This window comes from Camelus dromedarius, chromosome 1 (assembly GCF_036321535.1).
Source record: "Camelus dromedarius isolate mCamDro1 chromosome 1, mCamDro1.pat, whole genome shotgun sequence".
Taxonomy (NCBI): domain Eukaryota; kingdom Metazoa; phylum Chordata; class Mammalia; order Artiodactyla; family Camelidae; genus Camelus; species Camelus dromedarius.
The window spans coordinates 66822760-66848670 of NC_087436.1; the positions used below are offsets into that span (position 1 = coordinate 66822760).

At 34.0% G+C, this 25911-nt stretch overlaps 1 protein-coding gene across 5 annotated transcripts in view; it reads right to left on the minus strand.

The window, feature by feature from the left end:
* EPHA5 (EPH receptor A5) overlaps positions 1-25911 on the minus strand; it is a 309727-nt gene that overhangs the window by 98762 nt on the left and 185054 nt on the right. Inside the window, exon 6 of one of the 5 annotated variants that reach the window (XM_064484988.1) lies at positions 843-1621. The exons of the other annotated variants lie outside the window; for them this stretch is intronic. Coding sequence (XP_064341058.1) covers positions 1563-1621 — 59 coding nt within the window. The 3' untranslated portion in view covers positions 843-1562. Of the gene's footprint in view, positions 1-842; positions 1622-25911 lie in introns of those variants that run through there. 5 annotated transcript variants of the gene reach the window in all.

Consider the following 25911-nt stretch of genomic DNA (forward strand, 5'->3'; position numbering starts at 1 on the left):
AAATGCAGAAAATTATCAGAGATATAGAAGTAAAACATGTCAGAGCAATTTGTGATCCAACAAAACCATTCAAAAGTACAGGAAGCAAGGTTTATTTGTACCTCTTTATAATGAATGGCTATAGTTAATTAGTGGAAGCAAAGTCTGGATATTTTGCATACCCTAGTGGAGAATGATCTTAACTATCCCCAGTTTGCTGTGTTGAGTACTTGTATCAAATAAACTCTTCATCATTTTCTTTTATTCATTTGCCATTAGTCCATTATTTATTACTTCCTACAACTGCTGTTGTACCTGCCTGGAACAGATCATATCTTATTTTTTGAGAAAGTAGGTAAAAATACTAAATAAATTCATGAACTTATATATGAGAAATATATTTATAATGTATAAATACATATGTAAATATATTTAGTGCCTCTATGTTTTAAGTACAAATAGCTCATAAGTAATGGAGTTAGAATTTAAACCCAGAAATAGTTGAGTCTAAAGATATGTCATCAGCTGCTTCTACATATAATGAAGTGTTTAGTAAAATTAATTTTAATGTGTTTACTAAAATTAATTTTAATTAATTTTAGTAAAATTAATTTTAATAATGTCTATATATATATACACATATCTGTATATAATGATTTTTACCTTCTGATTTCAAAGCATCATATAAAATTAATTAAGTATTTAACCTAGAGCAAAACAAAGAAATATTAGGTAAAATTTGTGACTGAAATAGTTTCTCCTTTGTTCACTAAAAAACTCCATGGTATTATTTATTTTAAACATTGATTTCTATATTCGGGGGACTTTAAAAATGTCTTTAATAATATAAATACACCCCTCAATCTGTAAAAATAAAATTCAAACGCTTAAAAAGCTTAACATACTTCCATTTGTTTATTTTTGCTTTTGTTACTTTTGGTGGAAGAGATAGATCCAAGAAAATATTGCTGAGATCAATGTCCAAGAGTACACTGCTTATGTTTTCTTCTATGAGTTTTATGGTTTCAGTTCTTACATTTAAGACTTTAATCCATTTTGAGTTTATTTTTCCGTATTATGTGAGAAAGTGATTTAGTTTCATTCTTTTGCATGTAGCTGTCCAGTCTTCCCAACATCATTTATTGAAGAGACTACCTTTTATCCATTGCATATTCTTGCCTCCTTTGTTGTAGATTAATTGAACATATAAGGATGAGTTTATTTGTAGGCTCTCTATTCTGTTACGTTGATTATGTGTTTGCCTGTATATCAGTACCATACTGTTTTGATTACTGTAGCTTTGTAGTATAGTTTAAAACCAGCTTTGTTCTTTCTCAAGATTGTTTTGGCTATGAAGGGTTTTTTGGTGGCCAACAGGCATATGAAAAAATGTTCAACATCATGAATCAGGAAAATGCAAATTAAAGCCACAATGAGATTTCACCTCATATCTGTCAGAATGGCTATTATCAAAAAGATAAGAAATAGGTGTTGGTGAGGATATGGAGAAAAGGGAACCCTCATGCACTCTGGATAGGGGTGTAAACTGGTAGAATCAGTATAGAAAACAGTATGAAGTTTCCTCAAAAAATTAAAAGTAGAACTACCACATGATCCAGGAATTCTTCTACTGGGTATTTACCTGAAGAGAATGAAAACACTAATTAAAAAAGATATATGAACTCCAATGTTCACTACAGCATTATTTATAATAGCCAAGATATAGAAATAATGAAATTGCACATCAATAAATCAATGGATAAAGACACTGTGATATATATATATATATATATATATATGTGTATATATATATCTCACAATCACAAAATTGTACCCCTGCATAATGTTGCAACCCCTCTCACTAAGTGCAAACTTGACTACTTTTTATATGACCACAAAGTACTCAATCCAGGACATGCTCTCCAGGAAGAATCTATGTGATTTTCCCAACTTGTTTCAGAAAATGCTCCAACTAAACATAATGTTTTGTTAAGACACAGTGATTAAAATAAAGCATATAAGTAAGATAACACAAAAAATATAGATTCCTATATTTTCTCCATTGCCCTCCTTGTGTGCAAACTGTGGTATATGCAGGGAAAGGAATTTACCATTAACAACCAATATTACATATAATAACCACATAAAAGATAGAGGAAATCACTTGCAATATCTAAATTGTGACTGACATTTGATCATAAACTAAGTGTACACTCCGGGTCAAATTCATGAATGTTTTATTACCACACATTAAAACACACTTACTGTCACTGACTATTTAAGATATGTATAATAGGTGTTTGGAATTAGTACACAATTTGTATCTACTCTTACAGCTTTCTTGGCACAGAATGGAAGCAGATGCATTGATGAGACTATATTGATATGGGCTAGGGATAATATTTGCAGCATTGAGATGAAGAAGTATCCTTAAAGGAATAATAAACAGTCATAATAACAAGTTTCCTCTGTATATCACAGGGAACTATATTCAATATCTTGTAATAACCTATAAGGAAAAAGAATATGAAAACAAATATACGTGTGTATTTGTATGACTAAAACATTATGCTGTACGCCAGAAATTCATGCAACTTTGTAAACTGACTATACCTCAATTTAAAAAATAGTCATAGTAGCGTTTATGTGGTCTTTTCATTTTCAAAAGATTATTTTTTAAAGTTTCATAGAAGAAACTAAGAAATCAAAATATTACAGAACTTGATGCTGACTCACAGCACCATAAGGAGAGATCTAGAGTGTCTAATTAGACTGACGTATTCTAAAAATACTCTCAAGGAATTAAAGGTTTATAAACAAATAATTTATCGAGATGTGGGCTGATGTGCTACTTGTTCCCTGAAAAGTTCTTGTGGTTGCTGGAAACCTCAGATCTGGGTATAAGAAGAGCTTCTGTTTTAACTCAGCCACTATCTTTTTACCATTAGGGGCAAATCACGGAGCCTTTTTGTGTGTAAAATTAGGGTGCTAGAGAAAACTATTTCTATTATTACCTCTGATACTTAAAAAATATTCTATAAGCACAGAAATGAAGTACCATAAGGAAAAAAGTCCATCCTGAGTTGAGCAGAGAAGCCCTGACATGGTCAATTGCTTGAGCATCAGTCCAATTAAATGCCTGCATTAATAAAAACTACCTATTCTGTAAAACTTTAAATATGATTCCTTTTCAATTTTGTGATTCTAAAAATTCATTATAAAGTTATAATTGAATTAAAACCTTTCCCTTTCCTGATGGTAGACATTATTAAATTATCAATGGACAAAGATAACAAGATTTACTGATGAAACAACTAGATATAAGATCAAGTTATGTTTGGTGAGGTAAAATAAGGTGTTTTAGGTGAGAATGGCTTAACTCAACTGTTATTTATAGGAGGTGGGTTATTTTGGGCAGTTTCATCTTTTGAGACAGAATTGTTCTGATGAAGTAGAATATGGAAATTCTAAACCTCTATATAAATAACTTTAGCTAAATGATCTGTGTTCTTCAGACAGCATTTAATTGCTTTGGAAAAATGTTTCTGTTTTCTGACCAACTACTTCAAGGTCTATTAAAGTTGTGTTACAAACAAGCACCAAAAGGTATAATTAATCATTAGTGATACACAGCTCCTTGGGGTCTCTTTCATGTTACATCTTGATCCTTTCCCTCATATGTTAAAACTCCTCTTTACTTAGAGGATCCAATGATTATATCTCATGATTAAATCATCGTCAGATAAGATAATGGAGGTACTGATGGAACAATCCAAAGAGGCTGATGGAACAAAGACAATCTGGCATTACATGTGTATTAAAAGTTGACTAATTTGAGACAACTTTTTTTCACTTCTAAATATGGACATAACTCAATGAGAAATTCTTAGATTCAGATGCACAGTACATATTTTGAAATGTATATATTTTAAGCAGCAAAATCAGCATGAGATTATACTAATACAAGAATTACTACAACCATAATTACCTGGCTATTTAGACATGAAAATATCTATCCATAACTAGCTTGCACCTACTGGGACTTGGAAAGTTTAATGACTTTGTAATCAATTACATAATGCCAAAGGTTGTTTTTCCCCATAATTTAGTACTCATTTCTTTTCTTTTTATCTGCTTATGAATAAATGGTACCAGGCTTTTGATCTGTATATTTCCATCACAATAACATGGTAGGGGAGGAAAGGAATCTCTTTTTTACAGTGTTCACTGCCAGGAATTTATGAATGATGTGCTAATTTCTGTCAGAGTGCCTAAATATAGTGAGAGGGGCATTTCATGGATATGTAAATAAGATAAAAACATAGTATGCAGTATTTTATAATAATAAAAACTAAATACTACTACTGCCATAATTAATTTTACTTTCACTTTCCCTCTTCACCCAGGCATTATAAAGGCATTTTTTTCAAACTTATCCCACAATCTCAGCACACAATACTGTTGCAAAGGAGGCAAGCAGAGCTGTCATACTGGGCTTAGAAGTCCTCAAAAAGAACCTCCGGCTTGCTTCCAATCAGAGCCTGTTTCTTATTATACTCAGGGGCCATCCTTCTTAACAAGTTAGGGAAAAACCTTTCCAAGTGAGCCTTAAGAATGTCTATCATCAAACATTAAGATTAGGTATTTGTTCTTTCAATCAAAAGATACATCAAATTTTGGATAATCCATAAATAATAATGGAAGTCCTTTCACTTTTATTAAAGATTAAAATAAAATTGATAATATTTTATTAGAAGAACCAAGAAAGAATACAATTTTTTGAAATCCATAGTAATTAGGGACTGGCCCAAATTTCTGATATAGAAGCAAAATTACCAATCCCACTAACTACAAAATCATTCATAGTATTTCAAACTGGTTGTTTTCAATTATAAAATTTGATTTCATCTTGAATTCTAGAGTGAATCTGGAATCCAGCTCAAATTCTTACAAAATGTAGTAAAGTCAGAAATCCAACCAGTGCCTCAGTACACTCATTTGTAAAATTGGGATTGTCGGTCTCTCATCTGACTCACAAAGTCACAGGGAGTGGATGCCATGTTCAGTACAATACGAAAATCATAAAATCTCAATATCAAAAAAAAATCATGAATTTACAGAGTTAAAATATAAGCATCCATTTCCTTTTTTCCCTTCTGTGATGTCTTATCAAATCTCGAAGGCTTTACATGGAGTCTTTTAAAAATGTGTCAGAAATGAAGTTCTCTGGTTTCAGAATTGAATTGTTAAAAAAAAATCTTAGTAGGATCATTCTTTCATTTAATTAAATACTTGCAGAGAGACTACCATGAGGCAGGCACTAGTTTAATTGCCAGGAAAACCATAATGAACAATATAAGCAAGTCCATTCTTTTTTGAAGCTGACATTAAAAATGCTATCAATTTATCTCTAAACCTATTTATTTAATGAACAAGAGGCCACGAAGAATAATCATCCCAATACATCAGAATGTTCCACTGAACTCAGGTTATTGCAAAAGTCTGACATTCATCTTTTTAATTTATTTTTCCCTATGTGAATTCCCTGAATCAATTAAATTAATCTGTCTAATCAAGCCCATTTACTGCCTGGAATTATATAGATAAACATGAATAGTAATGTAAATGTAAATGTGAATATATATATACACATATTGCATACATTCATATTTCCATCTTGTTTGGAATGCCCTCCCAAATCTGTCTCCTAAAACATGAGCTGAAGGCTACAGAAACAGAAAGAAGCCAGTGAATAACCACGTGGAGTTGAGGAGCATTATGAGAGGATTTAAGTAAATACATGGGCTAAATCTTGAAATGGAAAAATTTCTATTGGCCAAAAACAGCAGGGACCATTTGGACTGAAGGAATGTAAGTATAAAAACTAAGAGTTAAGAAAAAGTTCTATCATTCATAGTGATGTTTGATGTTATAAAGGATACGTGTGGCGGGTGAGAGCTGAAAAAGAAATTGGAATAATTGAAAACCAGATTAATGCTGTATCACTGATTTTATAATTAGGATAGTTTGTATTATTGTGGTTATTATTATTAATATTTTATCTTAAGTATAAATTAAGTGCTTTTAAATAGATTTTGAGCTCTTCAAGACAGTGACCAGTCTTCTATAACTTCTCACCCCCAATCTCAATGCAAGCAATTGTACACAAGAATCACTCCATAAACGTTTGTGATTGCTATTGCTAACACTGCTATGGTGGGTGCTGGTGCTGTTGGTGCTGGCAGTGCATGGTAAATGTGACAGTGTTTAATATTAATGAGAAAAGCTATAGGAATCACAGAAATAGAGATCATAATGGGCTGGTGGAGATTAGATTTTAGCTGGGACTTGAATGATAGGCTATGAATAGGTAGAAAATAAGAAAAAAGGAAATTTTACCAAAGAAAATGTCCAAAGGCTCAAATGTGCAAAAGAGCAAAGGCACTTTGTCCTATGGGGACACTAAAGAGACTGTTCTCTTTGGATTAAAGTGTTTTCACTAACAAGTGTTTGGGTAGTAAACTTAAATAGTTAGGCTAGGACTAAAGTACTAAGGACTTTGTAAGTCACACTGATATTCCATTGTACTGCAGGCAAGAAGACACACACACGCACATACACACTCATGCACACAGTCTATTTATTTACATATATAAAGGAGGCACAGGAAATACCATCAGGAAAGTGACATAGTAGGACAATGTCTCTGCCAAAGTGTGTAGAAGGCCCGGGATGGGGAGAAGACAGGGGGAGCATATGAGATGCTAGGAAATCATAAAATCATGGATTTTCAAAGGAAAAAAGGAAAGCAAAAATGAGTGAATGATTCTTTTTCCGTTTCCTAAATAACTTGTTTTCTTTTTCCAAGAGAACTATAATGCTGTAACTGCTTAAAGTCAAACCTGGTAACTACTGCCTCGTGATATCCCTCAAATGATGTCAGGAAAGTGAATACCTATCTTGTTGAAAATCTCAAGGATATCATGCCCCCTATACGGACATATTACATTGATTACAAACTAAATTAGTTAAAAATTAAATTAATCACAAATGTCTACTGATTCATTTCTAATAATTAAAAAAAAAATTCTTTCCTCATATCTATTTCAATGCTACCATGGATTAGGGTCTTGCCACCTTAGTGCACAATTTCACCAGCCTCCAAATGGCAAAGTGCTGCCACCACCTGAAAAGTACAAGCCCCTTAATCTGCACACAAAGATCTCGGCCCTTCCCCAGCCTGTGCTTCTACCATCATGCTCTTTCGCTATCCTATCAGATGCATTTCATGCCAGCCATCCACATTCTCCTGTGCAACACTGACTGGGAGCAACATTTAAAAAGTCTGGAGGTCTAACCTAAACAAGCAATTCTCCAATGAAGACACACAAATAGCACATGAAAAAATGCTCAATATTGCTAATCATCCGAGAAATGCAAATCAAAACTACAATGAGGCATCACCTCACATCAGTCAGAATGGCCATCATTTAAAAGTCCACAGGCAATAAATGCTGGAGAGGCTGAAGAGAAAAGGGAATCCTCTTACACTGTTGGTAGGAAAGTAGTTTGGTGCAGCCTGTTATGGAAAATCGTATGGAGACTCCTCTAAAAACTAAAAATAGACTTACCATATGATTCAACAATCCCACTCCTGGACATGTATCTGGAGGGAACTCTAATTCAAAAAGATATATGCACCTCAATGTTCATAGCAGCACTACGTACAATAGCCAAGACATGGAAGCAACCTAAATGTCCATTGACAGATGACTGGATAAAGAAGCTGTGGTATATTTATACAATAGAATACTACTCAGCCATAAAAAAGAATAGAATAATGCCATTTGCAGCAACATGAATGGACCTGGGGATTATAATTCTAACTGAAGTACACCAGAAAGAGAAAGAAAAATACTGTATGATATTACTTACATATGGAATCTAAAAAAAAAAAAAGACACAAATGAACTTACTTACAAAACAGAAACAGACTCACAGACACAGAAAACAAACTTATGGTTACCGGGGGGAAAAGGGGTGAGAAGGGATAAATTGAGAGTTCAAGATTTGCAGATACTAACTACTATATAAAAAACAGATAAACAACAAGTTTCTACTGTATAGTCTAAAGAACTATATTCAATATCTTGTAGTAACCTATAGTGAAAAAGAATATGAAAAGGAATATATGTATGTGTATGTATGACTGAAACATTATGCTGTACACCAAACATTGACATAACATTGGAAACTGACTATACTTCAATTAAAAAAAAAGGTCTGGAGGCCAATGGCAGAGATGTATTCCACAGAGATATCAAGCAAGCAAGCAGGATGGGAACTGAAAACTAATTTTTGGAGTTAGCTACAAGATGGCTAGCAGTTTTACCAAAAAGAAAAAATAAATCAAAAACAAGAATAGCAGCAAAATGAGTAAAGAATAAAAAGGAAGAAAATTAAAGGCAAGTTATAACTACAAGAGTTTATATAATAACATGTAATTATGAAAACAGTGAAACTCAAAATTCTAGTTGAGGAGGAAAAGGGAAATAAAAGAGAAGAGTTGAGAAGGCTTCTATCTAAATATGGCTATAACAGCTAATATTCATATACAGTTGTCCCCAGGTATCTGTAGAGGATTGATTCCAAGGACCCCCCTATGGATACCAAAATCCATGGATGCTCAAGTCTCTTATATAAAATGGTGTAGTATTTGTATGTAACCTATGGACATCATCCCATAAACTTTAAATCATCTCTAGAGTACTTGTAATACATAATACAATGTAATGCTAAGTAAGTGGTTGTTAATACAATGCAAACACTAGTAAATATTTGTCAGCACAAGTTCTGCTCTTTGGAACTTTCTGGATTTTTTTCCAAATATTTTTTCATCTGCAGTTGGTTGAATCCATGGCTGCGGAACCCACGGATATGGAGGGCCAACTGTACAGCTTGTATAACTCTGTATATTGAACTCATCAAAATATACTAAACCCTGACATATACTAATTTTTATAAATCTCACAACGACATGATGAGATAGACCCTGTCACCATCTGTTTTACAGACAGGAATACTAAGGCAGAGAGAGGTGAAAAATAGTGCTGGCGTAGGTCAAACCCAGGTAACCTGGGTTCAGAGACCGCATGCTTAACCACTGGCAGTACTTATTACAACAGCTGAGTCCTAAGAAGAGGCAGGGACACTTCCAATACCTTAATACATTCAGCTATGTAAAAACTGCTTTACATTTTTAAGGGAGATCTAGATATTTAGCATTGTTTTATTGCTTAGATTTCTTGTACAAGAATTTAGGTTAGTCAATGCATGTTGTATTTGTGCCTAATTTCTAAGATAAATGGTACACAATCTTTGTTCAACACAGAAAAGTTTTTTTTTCCTAAAGGACATAATCGCTGTTTAAAGTTCTTGATAGTCGGAGAGTTCTTATCTTGCAAGGGCTGGTTGAAAATTCCTTCCTAAATCTAGGCAGAATTACAAGATGCTGACATTAAGTGACATAAAAGCATTTTAGATAGGAAGAAAATGTATACGAATCAATGATTAAGTAACCATAAAGTCAGGTAACAGGGTATTTTAACTTGTCTTCTTAGCAGTTTGAACTGGTGATTCATGATCTTTTTCAAAAACGATCCTGATTTATTTTAGTACTTTCAGTAGCGTCATTTATTCTGTATACAATATGGCTATACTCAGTCTATTTTCTTTTATGTTTGCATTTACCAAAGGGACAGCCAAATGTTTAAGATTAACTGTATTTAACTGATTCAGATAAAATAAATGCCCTTGATGTTTATAAAAAGAAAATATGCTTACATTATGAGAGTTTGTCATGTGTATAGCCATAGTATTAATTATACTTTATCTTTTTGCAATGCTAATAGGTTGTACTAGTTGCTTATTTCCTAGATATCAAAAAGAATATTTCTTTTTGGAAATATCACTAATACCATGAGATGTTCTCTCATGAAGTCTTTGTGAGTGTTACTGTAATATTTATTTACACAGATATTTAAAACCAAAGAGTTCTTTGTTTCTTAGTAATTCTTTAAATAATTATCTGAAAATAATTATTTCTGATTTCAGAAATGTTACCATTAACATCATGAAGTGTTTGTACATAATCAATACAAATATTACTAAAATTTTGCAAGATGTTATCAAACAAAACAAAGATATTCTCTGGCTCTCATTAATTCATTAAAAAGTCTGTTTAATAAATATGAGTAATACACTAAGAGGGGATCCTTGTGATAAAAGAGGAGTTTCCAGAGGAGAACCTGATATCTGGATAAGTATTGAACTTTAGTACTATGTCTACAGAATATTAGTAATAATTATGCAGGAAAAATAATATTATGAAAATATATGAATTTACTGTTTTTATACAATTTATTAAAATTTTCCTAAATCTAAAAACAAACACAGGGTAGAATTCTCTATTCTTGTCAAAAGACATACAAATTTATTTTCCATTAATTTATAATATAAAAATGTACTTCAATTAAATGACTCTTCTGTGGTAATTCAATATATATATGTCCAATATTATTTTTTTGAGATTCATTAATGTTAAAGTCCAACTCTGACCAATGCTACGTCTACAGATCCCTCCCTTTTAAAGCTATTGGATGTCAAAACACATCACACCAAATCTAGTAATTACAATTCAAAGGCTTATTACTCACTCAGACATGTGCAAAGCAGGGGATGTCTTTGGGGGAGGGATGGGTATCACCTTGGGGAGGATTTTCATGTCTAGAGGGAAAGAGAGAGGGAGAAGAAGAGGAAGAGGTAAAGCCTGGTCTCAGGAGCCATTTCTGGTGGCCCATCTCTGTGGGTGTGTTTGGTGGGGCGGTAGTTTGGGAAGAAAGCTCAGAGGAATCAGGGGGGTGGCCTTGTGTATGAGTAGAAGCAGAGTAGAAGTATGTAGGGCTGGTGCTTCTACCTTTGTCTGCCCAAGCCTATATGAACTATTCAACCAAATGTCATTTTGCTGTGAGTGACTTATTGCTTCCAAACTTATTTCTCCACAATTTAACTATCAGAAATATATTCACTGTATGATTCACAGAAAGTTAATAACTTGAAAATTGATAGTGCTTGTTAGTATGCCTGTTTATTGATTTTCTAATAATTCTAAGTTATCATATTATTTATATTATCAGCACATTTAATACTCTATTATAAAAACAAGTGATGTAGTGTAATTCATTGAAGAAAAATGCAAATGACCAATAAACATGAAGGAAGCGGTTAGCTTCATGTTAAGCTAAAGCAACATTCATCTAACTGGCAAGACTACAAATAATTTAAATACATCTTATCTTAGTAAGATTGTGAAAAAAATCAATGATTCCATGACTTACTTATAAAGTCACAAGCTTTTGAAAAGTCAGTTTATGGCATAGCTTGAATTTCAAATGTACATACCTAGAGAAATCTATCTTTATCATCAGGTAAACATATGTATAAAGTAATGCTTACTCTAACATTATTTATGAGTGAAAAATAAACAGATAGGAGAGAAGAAGGGAAAAAAGCAAGGGATGGAGGGAGGAAAGGAAAAAGGGAGGGATGGAGGAGGAGGAGGAGGAGAAAAAGGGCAATTTGCATGACATAGAAGAGTAACCATGGTATATCCATTTTGTGGAACACACTACAACTGTTAAAAAGAACAATGTAGATTGCACATAAAGACTGACTTAGAAGGTTTTGCAAAAGATATTAAGAAAAAAAAGAAGTTGGAACATCTGGAAAAATCAAGCTACCATGGTAAAAATCTGTCTCCAATTCAGAAATATTGTCTAGGCTAAATAAAGTAACAATCAAGAAAACCTACTGGTTAGCCAACTCAGTTAAACTTATTGGTTACATCTTTTTGCAGTGTTAACTGCAGACATATGATCTTTTTATTTTAACATTTATAGAGCTTTTGCTGGTGTGTCATTACTCTGGTAGGCATTTTACATGGATTATCTCATTTAATCTCCTGTATAACTGCATGAGTTAGAACACTATTATGATCCCATGTAATATATAGGTAAATAGATTAAGTAAAAATTCCCGAGTAAAGTGTCTAATGTCATTCATCTTGTAAACATTTCCATGTAGCTTGACTACAGAGATGACTATACAAATCTTTAAATTAGTGTTGCCCTGTGTACCAGTCAGCCTATCTGTGTGTAGGAACTGGGCATAGCTTACGTATATATTCACACATACTCATCCATTCAAATAATAATAGTTATTATATACTACATATATAATATGTTGCACTTTTAAAAATTCTGAATTTCTAGAAGCAATAAAGCAGATTAAAATTAAATTTGACTACCACGATCATGTTGTTACTTAGAGATGGCAACAAGAAATGTTACATTCATCTTGTATTACCTAGGAAATCACTGTTATTTGGCAATGCCCTGTAAGGTGAGAAGAACTGAGACGCAGAGGAGGGTAAGTGACTTGTCTGTAGTCACACAGTCACTGCCTAACACTAGGGTGACAACTCTCAAGTCTCAGATCTCTACTGAGTTCACCAGATCATGAACGTTTATACAGTGAAGTTCAGAAGTTAGAAATGCTTTAAAGTCCCTATTGAACAAACTATATTTTCCAACAGTTCTTTTCAAAGAACAATGCTAGAAACTTCAAACACCTCAGTGACTTGCTTTTTAGAAGAGTAAATCTGAAATGTCAGGTGTAGTGGATGAGAAGATTCTGCTGCAGTACCCTGGGGCTTGCCCTAGTTATTTTCAACTTGTCTAGACTGAGACGTTGTACTTCATAGTTGTGTCTGCTTTTCATTAGTTTTTAAAAGTGTATCCATGTATAGATCTTTTTATCTAAATTCTACAAATCTGATTAGGTTTTTCTAAAATGTAAATGAATTTTATCTGCACAAATTATTGTAACTGTATTCACTGGGGTCCAATTAGAAAAACAGAAACCATGCTAGATATTTCAACAGAGGGAATTTAACAAAGGGAGTTGTTTATACAGGTGTTGGGTGTTGTAATGCTGAAATAGATGAAAAGAAATATTAAGGTATTCCACTGGTAGGTGCTACCAAAGCAGCTATCATCCCTACATCAAAGAGACAGAAAATTGGGGGATATCAGAACGAAGAAGCCTGGCTGCTGCTCTCTCAGTGGTTTGGAGGAGGGTCTCTGAAAGGGTGTGATGAGGATTGTCCGGAAATGCCTACAGAAGTTAGAGGTTGAGACCAACTGCTGCTGTGGAGACAAAGAACAAGTACCAGGGGAGCGATGCCTGGAACACCAAGCAAATAGGAAGGCTAACTTCCCTTCTTCCAATCTCTCTCTATTGCCTCTAGTTGGTAGACTCTGTTAGGAAGCCATCTGGCAAAAGCAAAATATTCTGCTGGGTCTCAGCCCTAGCATGACAAATCTAACTATAACATAGTGGAATTCCATTTGAGAGACCAACATTTAATAGCCTATTTCCCTTAACAAAAGTTTATGTTTCTTGGGTTTTGGTGTGTGGGGGGGTGAGGTGGTGATGAGGAGGACACGTGCATGTATGCAGGTTTTCTGAAGCTTTGGTTTATACTTGAACAGTACACAATACTTAGTAACTGCGTTGCTGACTCTTACTTGAAGCCTTTCATGCTTCACCGGAACGCTTAAATAACGATTTACTAATGTTGCTACCAAGTGATGGGGATGTATAACATAGTGAAAAGTGTTTTAGCTTTGGAAGAGCACCCCCAAGCCTAAATTTCAGTTCTGCCACTCGTGTGTGAACTGAGTAATTTAGGGAAAATTAGTTACCCAGTCGGAACCTCTTTTCATCTCTTTAAAATCAAGATAATATCTGTCTTTAAGTTGTTACAAAGATTAAGGATATCATATCATCTAATCTAGCCAATGCCTATTATATAGTAGTGCTAAATATAATATTATTACTGTAGATACTGGGAACTTCTGTTTGAATAATCTTATTTTGTTCCCATAAAATCTCAGTAGAAAAGAGGAAATCAAAGCTCTACTGAATGCTTACTGTGCACAGCACACTGACTAAAGACTTAGAGAGACAATCTCTTTTATAGCCATGAGACATATATATTGTCTTAGTTTTCCAAATGAGAGGAATTAATTTTAGACTGATGAAGTGATGGGTCAATTCTGCAGAGTTAGCATTCAAAGCCACTGTGTTTTTGTTGTTATTGTTGTCATTGTGTTTTTGCTTGTTTTCTGGTTATTTTTACCATAGGTCTAGAAATACTACACACACAGGTTTAATTCTTAAGAGTTTAGCTAAAATACTTAGTGCACGATAATCATATTTACTTTCTTATTCTGAATCAGGAACATACATTATTTGGTTTGTTTTTCTTGCCACTGTAGCCAGTATTTACCTTCTTTCTTGGTAGTTCTGCTATATTACTTCATTGGCCACCTCCTCATTATTTACTGAAAAAGAAAATAGCCACTCCAATTACTGATAACGTTTTGCTTGAGTACTTTTAGGAGTATTTGTATTGTTCCTCCCAAAGGCTTAAATTACAGAAAAACAAGCATCAAATAGCAATGGGTTTCAGAGAAGTTGTATACAGCTCTCAATCTTACTACATTTTAGCATTTATTCTATACTTCTAATAAATAAAATACTTCCCTTGGATTCTCTTCCTACTTCACAAATGGTTTTATTTTTCTTGTCCATATCTTGGATATATATTTTTATAGACTATGGATAAACTAAAGATGTGGTAACTTTAAATCAGTATTTTTAAACACTTCAGAGTTTAGTGTTTGGATTTATGATTTAAATTGTGGTAAATATACATTTTAAATGTATATACACATTGTTCAGAATAGTTTAGATTTTCTTCTTTTAATGCAGTATGTGGCTATAGAGTTTATAACTGAATAAGAAAATATATTAGATAACAGGAAATGTTATCTAATCAATTTACTTATCAATGTGGAAGAGTGTAGATAATCACAGATAGAAGTCAGCTTAAGACAAATAATGAATAGCAAAAGGCCTTCAAATATTGCTGCTTTATGAAGAAATTTAAATGATCATACAGCTTCCTGAGTAGTGATGATGCCAAAAAGACTGTGAATATTCGCAAGTAAATTTATTATCAAGAAAGTTAACTGCAACTGAAATTGCTGTTTTGCAGACCAAAATTTTTGCTATTCCATAGAGAATTAGCCATAAAAATGAAACATTAATATATGGTAAGTAGAGGTTCATGATTTTTTATTACAAGCAATTTTCACTTCACCACACTAAAAAGATCATCTGTGTAGTCTAGTCTTGACTTACAAGTTTAAAAGAAAGTTAGTTGTGCCATCTAAAATTTTAGCATTTTTTTCCTCCATTGATTGGTGGGCTTTTCATGTACTCAGTGACCTTCTCCTTGCCAGACTACACTCACTTCATTCATCATTCAAACAAAAGGATTAATGTTCTTGGACAAAAATATTAATCTTAGTTCAAATAATTGTGCTTCAAACCCACTACCTTCAAATCCGCATAGGGTAACAGCCACAGGAACAAGACTGGCAATTTCTTCCATCAATTCAACTCCTCTAGTAGCTCAAGGAATGAAAATGCTTCAATCTTATATTGAATACTGACTCCATTTTAAAATTTAACATTCAAGACATGCCACCTTCTTTGCTACCACTGTCATCCAGCCCAGCAAAATCTCTTCCTGGATCCTGTAATAACATCCTAATTGGTGTCCCTTCTTCCATGCTGGCCACAGAACTATTAGCTACCAAGCTGTCAAAGTGATCTTAATATCTTAGCATGAATTACTTTCTATAGCTTTTAGAAGCATAAGGCAAAAAAATATCTATTTGGAAAGAATGGACTTTGGTGATTATCATGTGTCATTGTAGGTTCATCACTTGTAACAAAAGGATCACTATGGCGAGGGATGTTATAAGAGGGGCAGGTGCACATGCGTGGGAGCAGGGGGCATATGAGCCATGGCTGTACATTCCTCTCAATTTTGCTGTGAATTTAAGACTGTTCTAAAATTTTTTACACCTTTTCTTGACAGAATGAAGTTACCTATATATTGATTTCCCCATTAAATTCTCAAATAATTTGTTCACTTTGTAATCTCAGAAAAGAGTGTAATATTCCTTAAGAACCTAAGACTAACTGTGGCAAAGAATTCATCAGTATAAATCCTACATTGCATTTTCCTCTTCTGTCCTCTCTCTTAAAATTGAAATAAGAGCGGTGCTTTGCTTCTTTAAGTATAACTTTATACAATCTCAAAAGGGTATTCATGCAAGAGAGAAAATTCCTCTCCCATTTTGACTCATGCCTGGAGCATGAACAGTGAAACCTTATTCCTCACCACATACCTTCTAATGATACTTCAAAGACTTACAAAGCACCCCAGAGGCTGTTCAGAAGTGCCCATCCTTCCCTGATGAAGTCTGGCTAACAGAACGGTGGCTTCAATCACTTTGGAATGAGAAATAGGTACTTTCTTTGAGATATTTTGCATTACATACATTGATTATCCAAAAGCAAATAGTAGCTTAAAAATTTTTTTAAGTATAATTGAAAAAAAAAGGGAAAACCATATTTGTTTTTGCAATATAATCCCAAATATCTTAAAATCACCATCCTTTTCTTTCCATAAAAGAAAACAAATAATTTTGGACAAAGTTCTGAAAAAAATACCATTCTTTTACATTTCAATCACAGTTACCACATGTTATAATCCCAAATATCTATCAAAGTAAGCATTTTCATTTTTGCTAGCCATCAATTATAACATATTCTAGGTACATTAACTCAAAGTTATACAAAATGCATATTTAAGGACATCGATTGGATCAAGATGGTGGAATAGAAGGAAGTGGAGCCTACCTCCTCCTACAAGTGCATCAAAAATACATCTACGTAAGTCATGAAATGTTTATACCAGACTCCAGTTTCTAGGGGCTATAATGCAAATTGCTTTCAGAAAATAAAATTTTTTCAATGATCAAAAAAAAAAAAAAAAAAAGAAAACTACATGTGGAACACTTCTCACAGAATACCTGCTGAATGCTGACAGAGTATCTTGTAAAATCAAAATAGCAAGAAAAATCAACATATAACCAGGTAGGACAAAAAGGGGGGAAAAAAAAGGAACTGGGATGGGACCTGTGCCCCTGGGAGGGAGATGTGGAAAAGGAAATATTCCTTCACCCTGGGAAGTTCTCCACCTGCAGGGAGATCAGCCGGGACAGAAAGGGAGACTCAGGCTCAGAGGAGAGTGTAGGAGCTGGCCTGCAGCAGGCAGAACAGAGAGAGACCAGCACAGGGGGTTTGTGCCACCTTCCTAAACTCCCCAGCCCCAGACGCATGTCTGCAGGCGCACGCAGCGGCGGGGTGCTGGAACTCTGGCTTCAGAGGGTAGATCTGCGAGGAGGACTGGGGTTGGTTGTGCGGAGACACCCCGAAGGAGCCCAGGTCTACCACTGAAACCCCATTGTTAACCTACCCAGAAGAAAGGGGCAGGCCCGCTGCAGCGGAATTGTTCTCCGTGCGCTCACAGCGGGCGTGGCTCCACCTCTATAGCTCTGGGAGAGTGCAAGCACCTGTGGGCTGCCCACACGCAGAGGTGGGGCTAAAATCGGAACCATTCCAGTGACTGCGATCCACGAATTTATTCAACTTTGTAAACTCGGTGCCTCTGGGACATCTGAGTGGATTATTGGTGCTCCCATAGCTGGGGCAGGTCCAGCAATAGCACATGTGGAGGCTTGGTTGGGGTCTGGGCTGATTCAGTAGCTTCTATGACAGGTCCGGGTGCCTGACCTCAACAGTTCTGCACCAACAAATATGCAAAGCACCTGAGGGAAATCTGGGCCAGTTGCCTGCATTCCCATGGGTGAGGTGGGTCTGAGGGTGGTGCCAACAAGAGCATACTTTGTGTGCCTGCAAAACAGGTGACAGGCGCCACCACAGAGAGCACTTCTTGGTGGACAGTTCCTGCGGAGGTATACCTAGTGTCTCCTCTCCCGGCAGAAGTACTCCAATCCAGCATACCTGACACTACAGTTAAGAAATGGATCTAAGGGCTTCTATGCCAACAACTGGGGAGCAGACCCCACCCTCAAAAAGTCCTTAACAGCCATGGAGCAAAAAGGAGACCCTGTTCAACTTCCAGCGCATGCTCCCAAACTCGTTCTATGAAGCTACCATCACCCTAACATGAAAACCAGAAAAATACAATACCAAAAAAGAAAATTACAGGTCAATATCTTTCATGAATATAAATGCAAAAATTCTCAACAAAATATTACCAAACTGAATCCAACAACACATAAAAAAGATTGCACACCACAATCAAGCTGCATTGATCCCAGCATCACAAGGATGGTTTAACATATGTAAATCAATCAATATGATACACCACATGAAAAGACAAGACAAAAACCACACAATCATCTCAATAAATGCAGAAAAAGCATTTGATAAAATTCAACATCCATTTATGATAAAAACTCTGATTACCAAAGTGGGTACAGAGAGAACATACCACAACATAATAAGCGTTATTTATGACAAACCCACAGCCAACATAATACTCAATGATGAAAAGCTGAAAGCTTTCTTGCTAAAATCTGGAACAAGACAAGGATGCCCACTCTTACCACTTATATTAAACATAGTATTAGAAATCCTAGCCAAAGAGATTTACAGAAAGAAAAATAAATAAAAGGTGTGCAAAAGAAAAATAAATAAAAGGCATGCAAAAGAAAAATAAATAAAAGGCATCCTAATACACCAGGAAAGGAAGAAGAAAACTGTCACTATTTGCAGATGACATGATACTACATATAGAAAACCTTAAGCACTCCACACAAAAACTTTCAGAGCTGATAAACAAATTCAGCAAGGTAGCAGGATACAAGATTAACTTACAGAACTCTGTTGCATTTCTTCACACTAACAATGAAATGTCAGAAAAAGAAAGTCAAAAAAACAAAGAAAGAAATCCCTTTTAAATCACATAAAAAATACTTAGGAATAAACCTGACCAAACTGATGAAAGACTTATACACTGAGAACTATAAAACATTGATGCATTTATGATGGTTGTGTGAAGAAAGCCCGAATGAGCCCAGGTCTGCCATTGAAGCCCCATTGTTAACCTACCCAGAAGAAAGGGGCAGGCCCGCCATAGCAGCCTCTTTCTCCATGGACTGGAAGAATTGGATTGGAAGAATTAATACTGTTAAAATGGCCATAATATCCAAAGCAATCTACAGATTTAATGTGATCCCTATCAAATCATTGATGGTATTTTTCACAGAACTAGAACAAATATTCTTAAAATTTATATGGAATCACAAAAGACCCAAAACTGCCAAAGCAATACTGAAGAAAAGGAACAAAACTGGAGGCATAATCCTCCCAGATCTTAGACAATACTATAAAGCTACAGTAATCAAAAGAGCATGGCACTAAAACAGACATATGGATCAATGGAATAGACTAGAGAGCCCAGAGGTAAACCCACACCCCTATGGTCAATTAATCTTCAACAAAGGAGGCAAGAATATGCAATGGAGAAGCCAGTCTCTTCAGCAAGTGGTGTTGGGAAAGCTGGACAGCAGCATGTAAATCAGTGAAATTAGAACACTCCCTCACACCATACACAAAAATAGACTCAAAATGACTTAAAAACCTAACTATAAGACATAACATCATAAAACTCCTAGAAGTGAACAGAGGCAAAACGTTTTCTGATATAAATCTTAGCAGTTTTCTTATGTCAGTCTCCCAAGGCAAAAGAAATGAGAGCAAAAATAAATGGGACCTAATCAAACTTATAACCTTTTGCACCGAACAATAAACAAAATGAAAAGACAACCTACAGAAAGGGAGAAAATATTTGCAAACAGTGATACCTACAAGGGATTAACTTCAAAAATATATAAACAGTTCATACAACTCAATAACAAAACAAACAAACCCAATCAAAAAAATGGGCAGAAGACCTAAATAAACATTTCCCCAATGAAGACATACAGATGGCCAATAGGGACATGAAAAGATTCTCAACATCACTAAATTATTAGAGAAATGTAAATCAAATCTACAATGAGGTACCACCTCACACAGGTCAGAATAGCCATCATTAAAATGCTACAAATAACAAATGTTGGAAAGGGTGTGGAGAAAAGGAAACCCTCCTACACTGTCATTGGGAATGTAAATTGATGCAGCCAACATGTAGAACAGTATAGAGGCTCCTTAAAACACTAAAAACAGATTTAACATATGATCCAGCAATCCCACTCCTGGCATATATCTGGAGGAAACTTTAATTCGAAAAGATGCATGCACACCGATGTTCATAGCAGCACTATTTACAATAGTCAAGACATGGAAGCAACTTAAATGTCCATTGACAGATGACTGGACAAAGAAGCTGTGGTATATATATATATATGATGGAATATTACTCAGTCATAAAAAGAATCTAATAATGCCATTTGCAGATGGACCTAGAGATTATCCTACTAAGTGAGGTAAGTCAGAAGGAGAAAGATAAATACCATATGATATCACTTACATGTGGAACCTCAAATACGATACAAATGAACTTTTTTATTAAACAAAGACAAACTCATAGACACAGAAATCAAACTTACTGTTACCAAAGGGAAAAAGGGTTGGGGAGGGATAAATTAGGAGTTTGGGATTAGCAGGCATAATCTACTATACATAAAACAGATAAACAACAAGGTCCTGCTGTACAGTACTGGGAACTACTTTCAATATCCTGTAATAAACCATACTAGAAAAGAATCTTTAAGAGAATATATATATATATATATAGCTTTATAATGGAATCACTTTTCTGTACACCTGAAACTGACACAACATTGTAAATCAACTATACTTCAACTAAAAAAAAAGAAAAAATGAAACACAATTATGACACCTAACTATGACATTCAAAGGACAGAATGGCACTTTTATAACAACTGAATTCATAGTTAAGAAACAATTGAACAACAACATAAAATAAGAATCAAATAGAATATATCCCTGAGCATGGCAAAACTTTTACATCAAAAGTATTATTAAAATTGTGTCAACTTTTCGTAACTACATTCAAGAGCTCTTAATGTTAAATTTCTTTCCCCCTGATCTAATACCATCGATCTAGTAAGTTTCCTGGAATAATCAAAGGAGGCCTGACACTGTGGTCAGGTACATGTAAATCAGCTATGTTAGATGTTTATGACTGACTGTGTTTTGATGTGACCAGGAATGGGAGGAGTCTGCAGGAGAAAGCAGACACAACATATTCAGCAGGCTGTCTGCCACAAGGAGGATTTTTTTTCCCTTCTAGTTTAATTATTATCATTTTCTCTTGTAAATTTCCAACATTTTTTAAAATTTAATAATATTTTCCCAGCTTTACAGAGGTATGACTGACAGATGAAAATTGTACATATTAAAAGTTTACAATATGATAGTTTGATATATGTATTCTTTCTGAGACAATCACCACAATCAAGCTAAGTAAAATATCTGTCACAAAGTCATACTCTTTTGATAGTTAAAGCTCATGTTTCATTCCTTCACAATTATTTTACAGGTAAAGGTGAAGTTTCAGTAGGTGGAGAAATCTATCCAGTGAAATATTTTGGAATCATTAGGAGAATGGGCTAGAGAGAAAAAATAAATTGCATTGAAAAGTTTAATTTACTTTCAGCTTTTATTCAAAATGCTGTTGATCCTATCTATGTATTTTATTGGTAGTTTTTTTTTTAACCAATTCAGTGATTGCTACTTAGTGTGGCAGGTGTTAAAATTTATAATCTATTTCTATATAATTCTTCAAACAAAGAAAGACTAATACATATTTCTTTCCACATGAATATTTAACTTTTGTTATCAATAGCAAATAAATTAACATGCCTATTCTTAAAGTTAGTAAGAATGTAAATCATATAAAAAATTTTAAGTGCCAAAGTATGTCAGAAAACTTATTCTGCAGTATTCCTCATTAATTTATACACACACACACAAACACACACACACAAACATACCACACTTGCACAAAGGAGGGAAAGGGGTAGCTAGTCCAAGTAAACTTGTGATAGAGACAGATCACTGCTTAAAAAAAAGTACATTACCTTGCTCAGCTGAAATACAAAATAAAACAAAAGAGATAAGTACTCCATGACTGTGGGCACCTATAAATTAAAAATTAGACAGTAAAGTTTTAATGTTTACAAATTTACTTAAAACAAGTGTTGTTTTCCTTGAATGTAAGCAAAGAAACAAAAACGAGTGATGCTTGTCTTTAAATTTGAAAGCAGTAGAGCAGAAATGAAGAGGAAATACATTGTTCAAATGATTCATAATTAAAAACAGCTGTTGAATTAATTCTGTATTCTATTTAGCATCTATATATTTTTGGTAAAATAATAAACATTTTTAAATAGGAAGGAAGAAAAATTCTCTCTAAAAAAGAGGCAAGCTTTGCTGAGCTGGTCATCAATATTTTTCATTTCTATGGTTTCCATTTTCACTGAGTAACAGTTTTTAGGAACTTTTCCCCTCAATCTTTGTGCATATAAACAATGGTTCTAGTAATTTAGAAAAATTTAAAAGAGAAAGTTTGTGGTAGTAAATAAGCATAATCTTTTGAACTGTAATGGAAAAAAATAGTTTTTACTTTCAAATGCCTTTGCCTTCCATGCAATTGTTGTAAGTTAAATGAATACAGATTTGCAAAATTGTGTTTCATGGTTAATAATTTCTTAATACTCATAATGCAAGCTATTTTCTAATTTTACTACATCAGCACACATGAAAAATTATACTTACGTAAAAATCCTAATTTAGTGGAGAAAGATTCTTAAGTGGTTTCTGTATAAAAATATGCATAATTAACAGACTGAAATTCTGTACAAATCACTAAATATCCCACTAAGTATGAGATTTTTAAACATATTTGTACAATCTGTCATCTACCTTTCTCTCTAAAATATGTGAAAATGAATTAGTGTTAAGATTTTTTAATACTCCATCAACTCTTTAGATCAATAAAACTGTTCTGGAAAAGTATAGAATTCTTTAAAAAAAATAACCAATTACTTGAGAAGAATTTGTTATAGAATAAAACCTAAATTCAGATTACTGTGAACAGCATGCTTACATCACAAAAACAGCATGGCTTTTCCTGGTTCCATTAAATCCTAAAACACTCTAGTCTACATTTTTAAAACAAATGAGTGTAAAGATGTATTTTTACAGCAAAACTTAGCCAAAGGGACTTGAATTTTTTTCATAATTGAGAAACATTTTAACTAAAGCTTACATGTAGGAAAAGTGAGAGAGGCGGGTAGAATATAATGAGTTGATCAGCTATTAGGTAATCAAACATTGCTTTTCCTATCAAGCTAATTTTGGTCCTGTAACTGTGACTTAAGAACTTGATGTGAACAAAAAGCTAAGTTTTCATAGTGACAGCAGTTGTGGGCAATCATTTAAGCTAAGTCATTGGGTTGCTAATTATTGCTCATGTTTTCTGGGCATTTGCTTAATTATGAAATATGTAAAGAACATTTGAAATCTCATGTATTTCATTGCAAAAGAAATGGCAGCAATGGGAAGTGTTGCAAAAAAAAAAGAAAAAATACATAATCTTATGGAAGGAGAAGAGATTTAAAAAATAAAGATGACCAAAAAGGAAAATATCATATATTCATATGAATTGAAATATTTGGATATTGGACAGTAACAAAAATTCTGAAAGACAAAGAACAGAATCTGCATCATGAAAAGTGCTGGTCCAATGCAATATTAAGCAGACCCTCTGCAAACATGGAAGAAAAGTAATTAATCAAATGTAAAATCTTTCTAGTGTGTGTTTAGAAGCTCAGATCAATGTAGTTACCCATCAGACAAATGTTAATGCAGGAAAAGGCTAGAATTTGTTCTATTTAAGGGCCAAGTATGTTAAAAGTCTACACATCTTTATTTACATGAACTGAAATTGGAAAGATTTCTTTCCCTCCTCGAAGATCAGATTTCAGGGCCATTCACAAGGACATTATTTTTCCTACTTAACTGGATAGTAAAGGCTGCCAAAAGGAAAGTTGGGAGGAGAAAGAAACTTGTTAAAAGGAAAACCATGAATCAGTATGAATAGCTACTATGCAAATTTGCTTGAAAAATAGGGACAATCAAGAGTGAACGCCTGAACAGTGTTCTGCCAGTCTGGCACTGAAAGAAAGGAGACTCTCAGAAGACAGCAAAGGGGATTTCTATCCCAGAGGCAGATCTCTACTGCCTGTGCCGGCTCTGGCAGATTTCAGGGCATTAATTTCTGTGGTTCTATTTCTGAACCCTGCGTTCCCCTGCTCTTCAATTTTGTTCTCCTTCATGGGAATGGAAAATGAAGGAATAGTACCACAAAATACCTGAAGATTCTAAACATGCTGTGGTAGCTGTTCTGTTTTCTCCAATTTGTTAAAGACAAATAAAAGGAAAAACACCTACTTTGTTTTAGAATTGTTGATGAAATGTTAATGCTGATTAGTGTGTCACAAGGAGACTGTATTTTTAACTAATCACGTGTGCTCCTTAATTTCTGACGGGAGAACTTGAAGGGAGCCAAGTAATTAATGGGTCTTGGAAATGTTTAATTAAAATTTTAATCAACATGAAAGTGCATAAAAACACAATTATTTTAGTCAAATATGATTCCACTGAAGTAAGTCTGCTATGAGAGGAAAGAACATGTAAAATAAACACACACACATTATTAGTTGATTTATAATATGTCACCTTCCCACATTCTCAAACTTGATTAGTAATAAATGAAAATTTTCTTTCCATTTCAAGCTATGAAAGCACATTGATATACATGAAGTATTACCTTCTTCCTTTCAATCTGATTAAACTGTTCAGTACATGAAAATGCATAACCCAAGAGTTTATTTGCTATCTCACTATAGCAATAAATATACACATTATAAATTTCATTGTTTTATTAGGGTATAATGTAAATCAATGTAACCAACAAAGAATAGATAGAAAGAAATGATAACCTGAGAACCCACCTTCAGAATACACCAACATTATTATTCTTCTTAGAGGTAGGAAAATAGACATTTTGATAAGCTACATGTACTTTCATTTGTGAACTGAAATAAACATACCACATTTGTTTCTCTGTTGAGCGTGGGAGAGGGAGGAGCACACTGGATTTTACATGAAGAAGCAGAATCTTGTTTTGGTTAATGGAATAGTGTCTGGTATCAGCCTGCCTGGCTTGTGTACTGGATTTAGCACTGTGACTTTTAGGCAAGTTATCTAAACTCAGTGTTCTCATCTGTCAAATGAAGAAAATATTATGCCTACATCACAGGGTCATTATTAGGATAGAATGGTTTAATTTATGAAAACAATATAGTAAGCATTCCATAATTTACATAATAAATAATGACATGTCCCTCCTATTTCTTCTTCTGTTAAAATAGATTTCTATTTGATTTGAGAATTATTCTATTTATGTGAACTAATATTTGCTAATAATCATTTTTAAATATATATCCCAGCCAGATGAGGAGTTAAGAACTCATAATTTCAAATGTATGTTTTTTTCTACAATGCATTATTTAGTTTTTCTCTACAATGAAGAGTCTAATGGCCTAAAACAGTGGTTTTCTAAGCACAGATCAGCCCCTACCACATCAGAATTAGTAAGTATAATTATTAAAAATGTAGGTACTTTGACCTACACTATATCTACTACATCAGAGTCCTGGATGTTTTTGAAATGCCACTGTAACATACAAATGTATGCTTTTAAAATTCATTGTTAAGGAGAGTTGCTTAAGAACGAACTTCTTGAAGAAGGTTCCCACAGTGTGATAA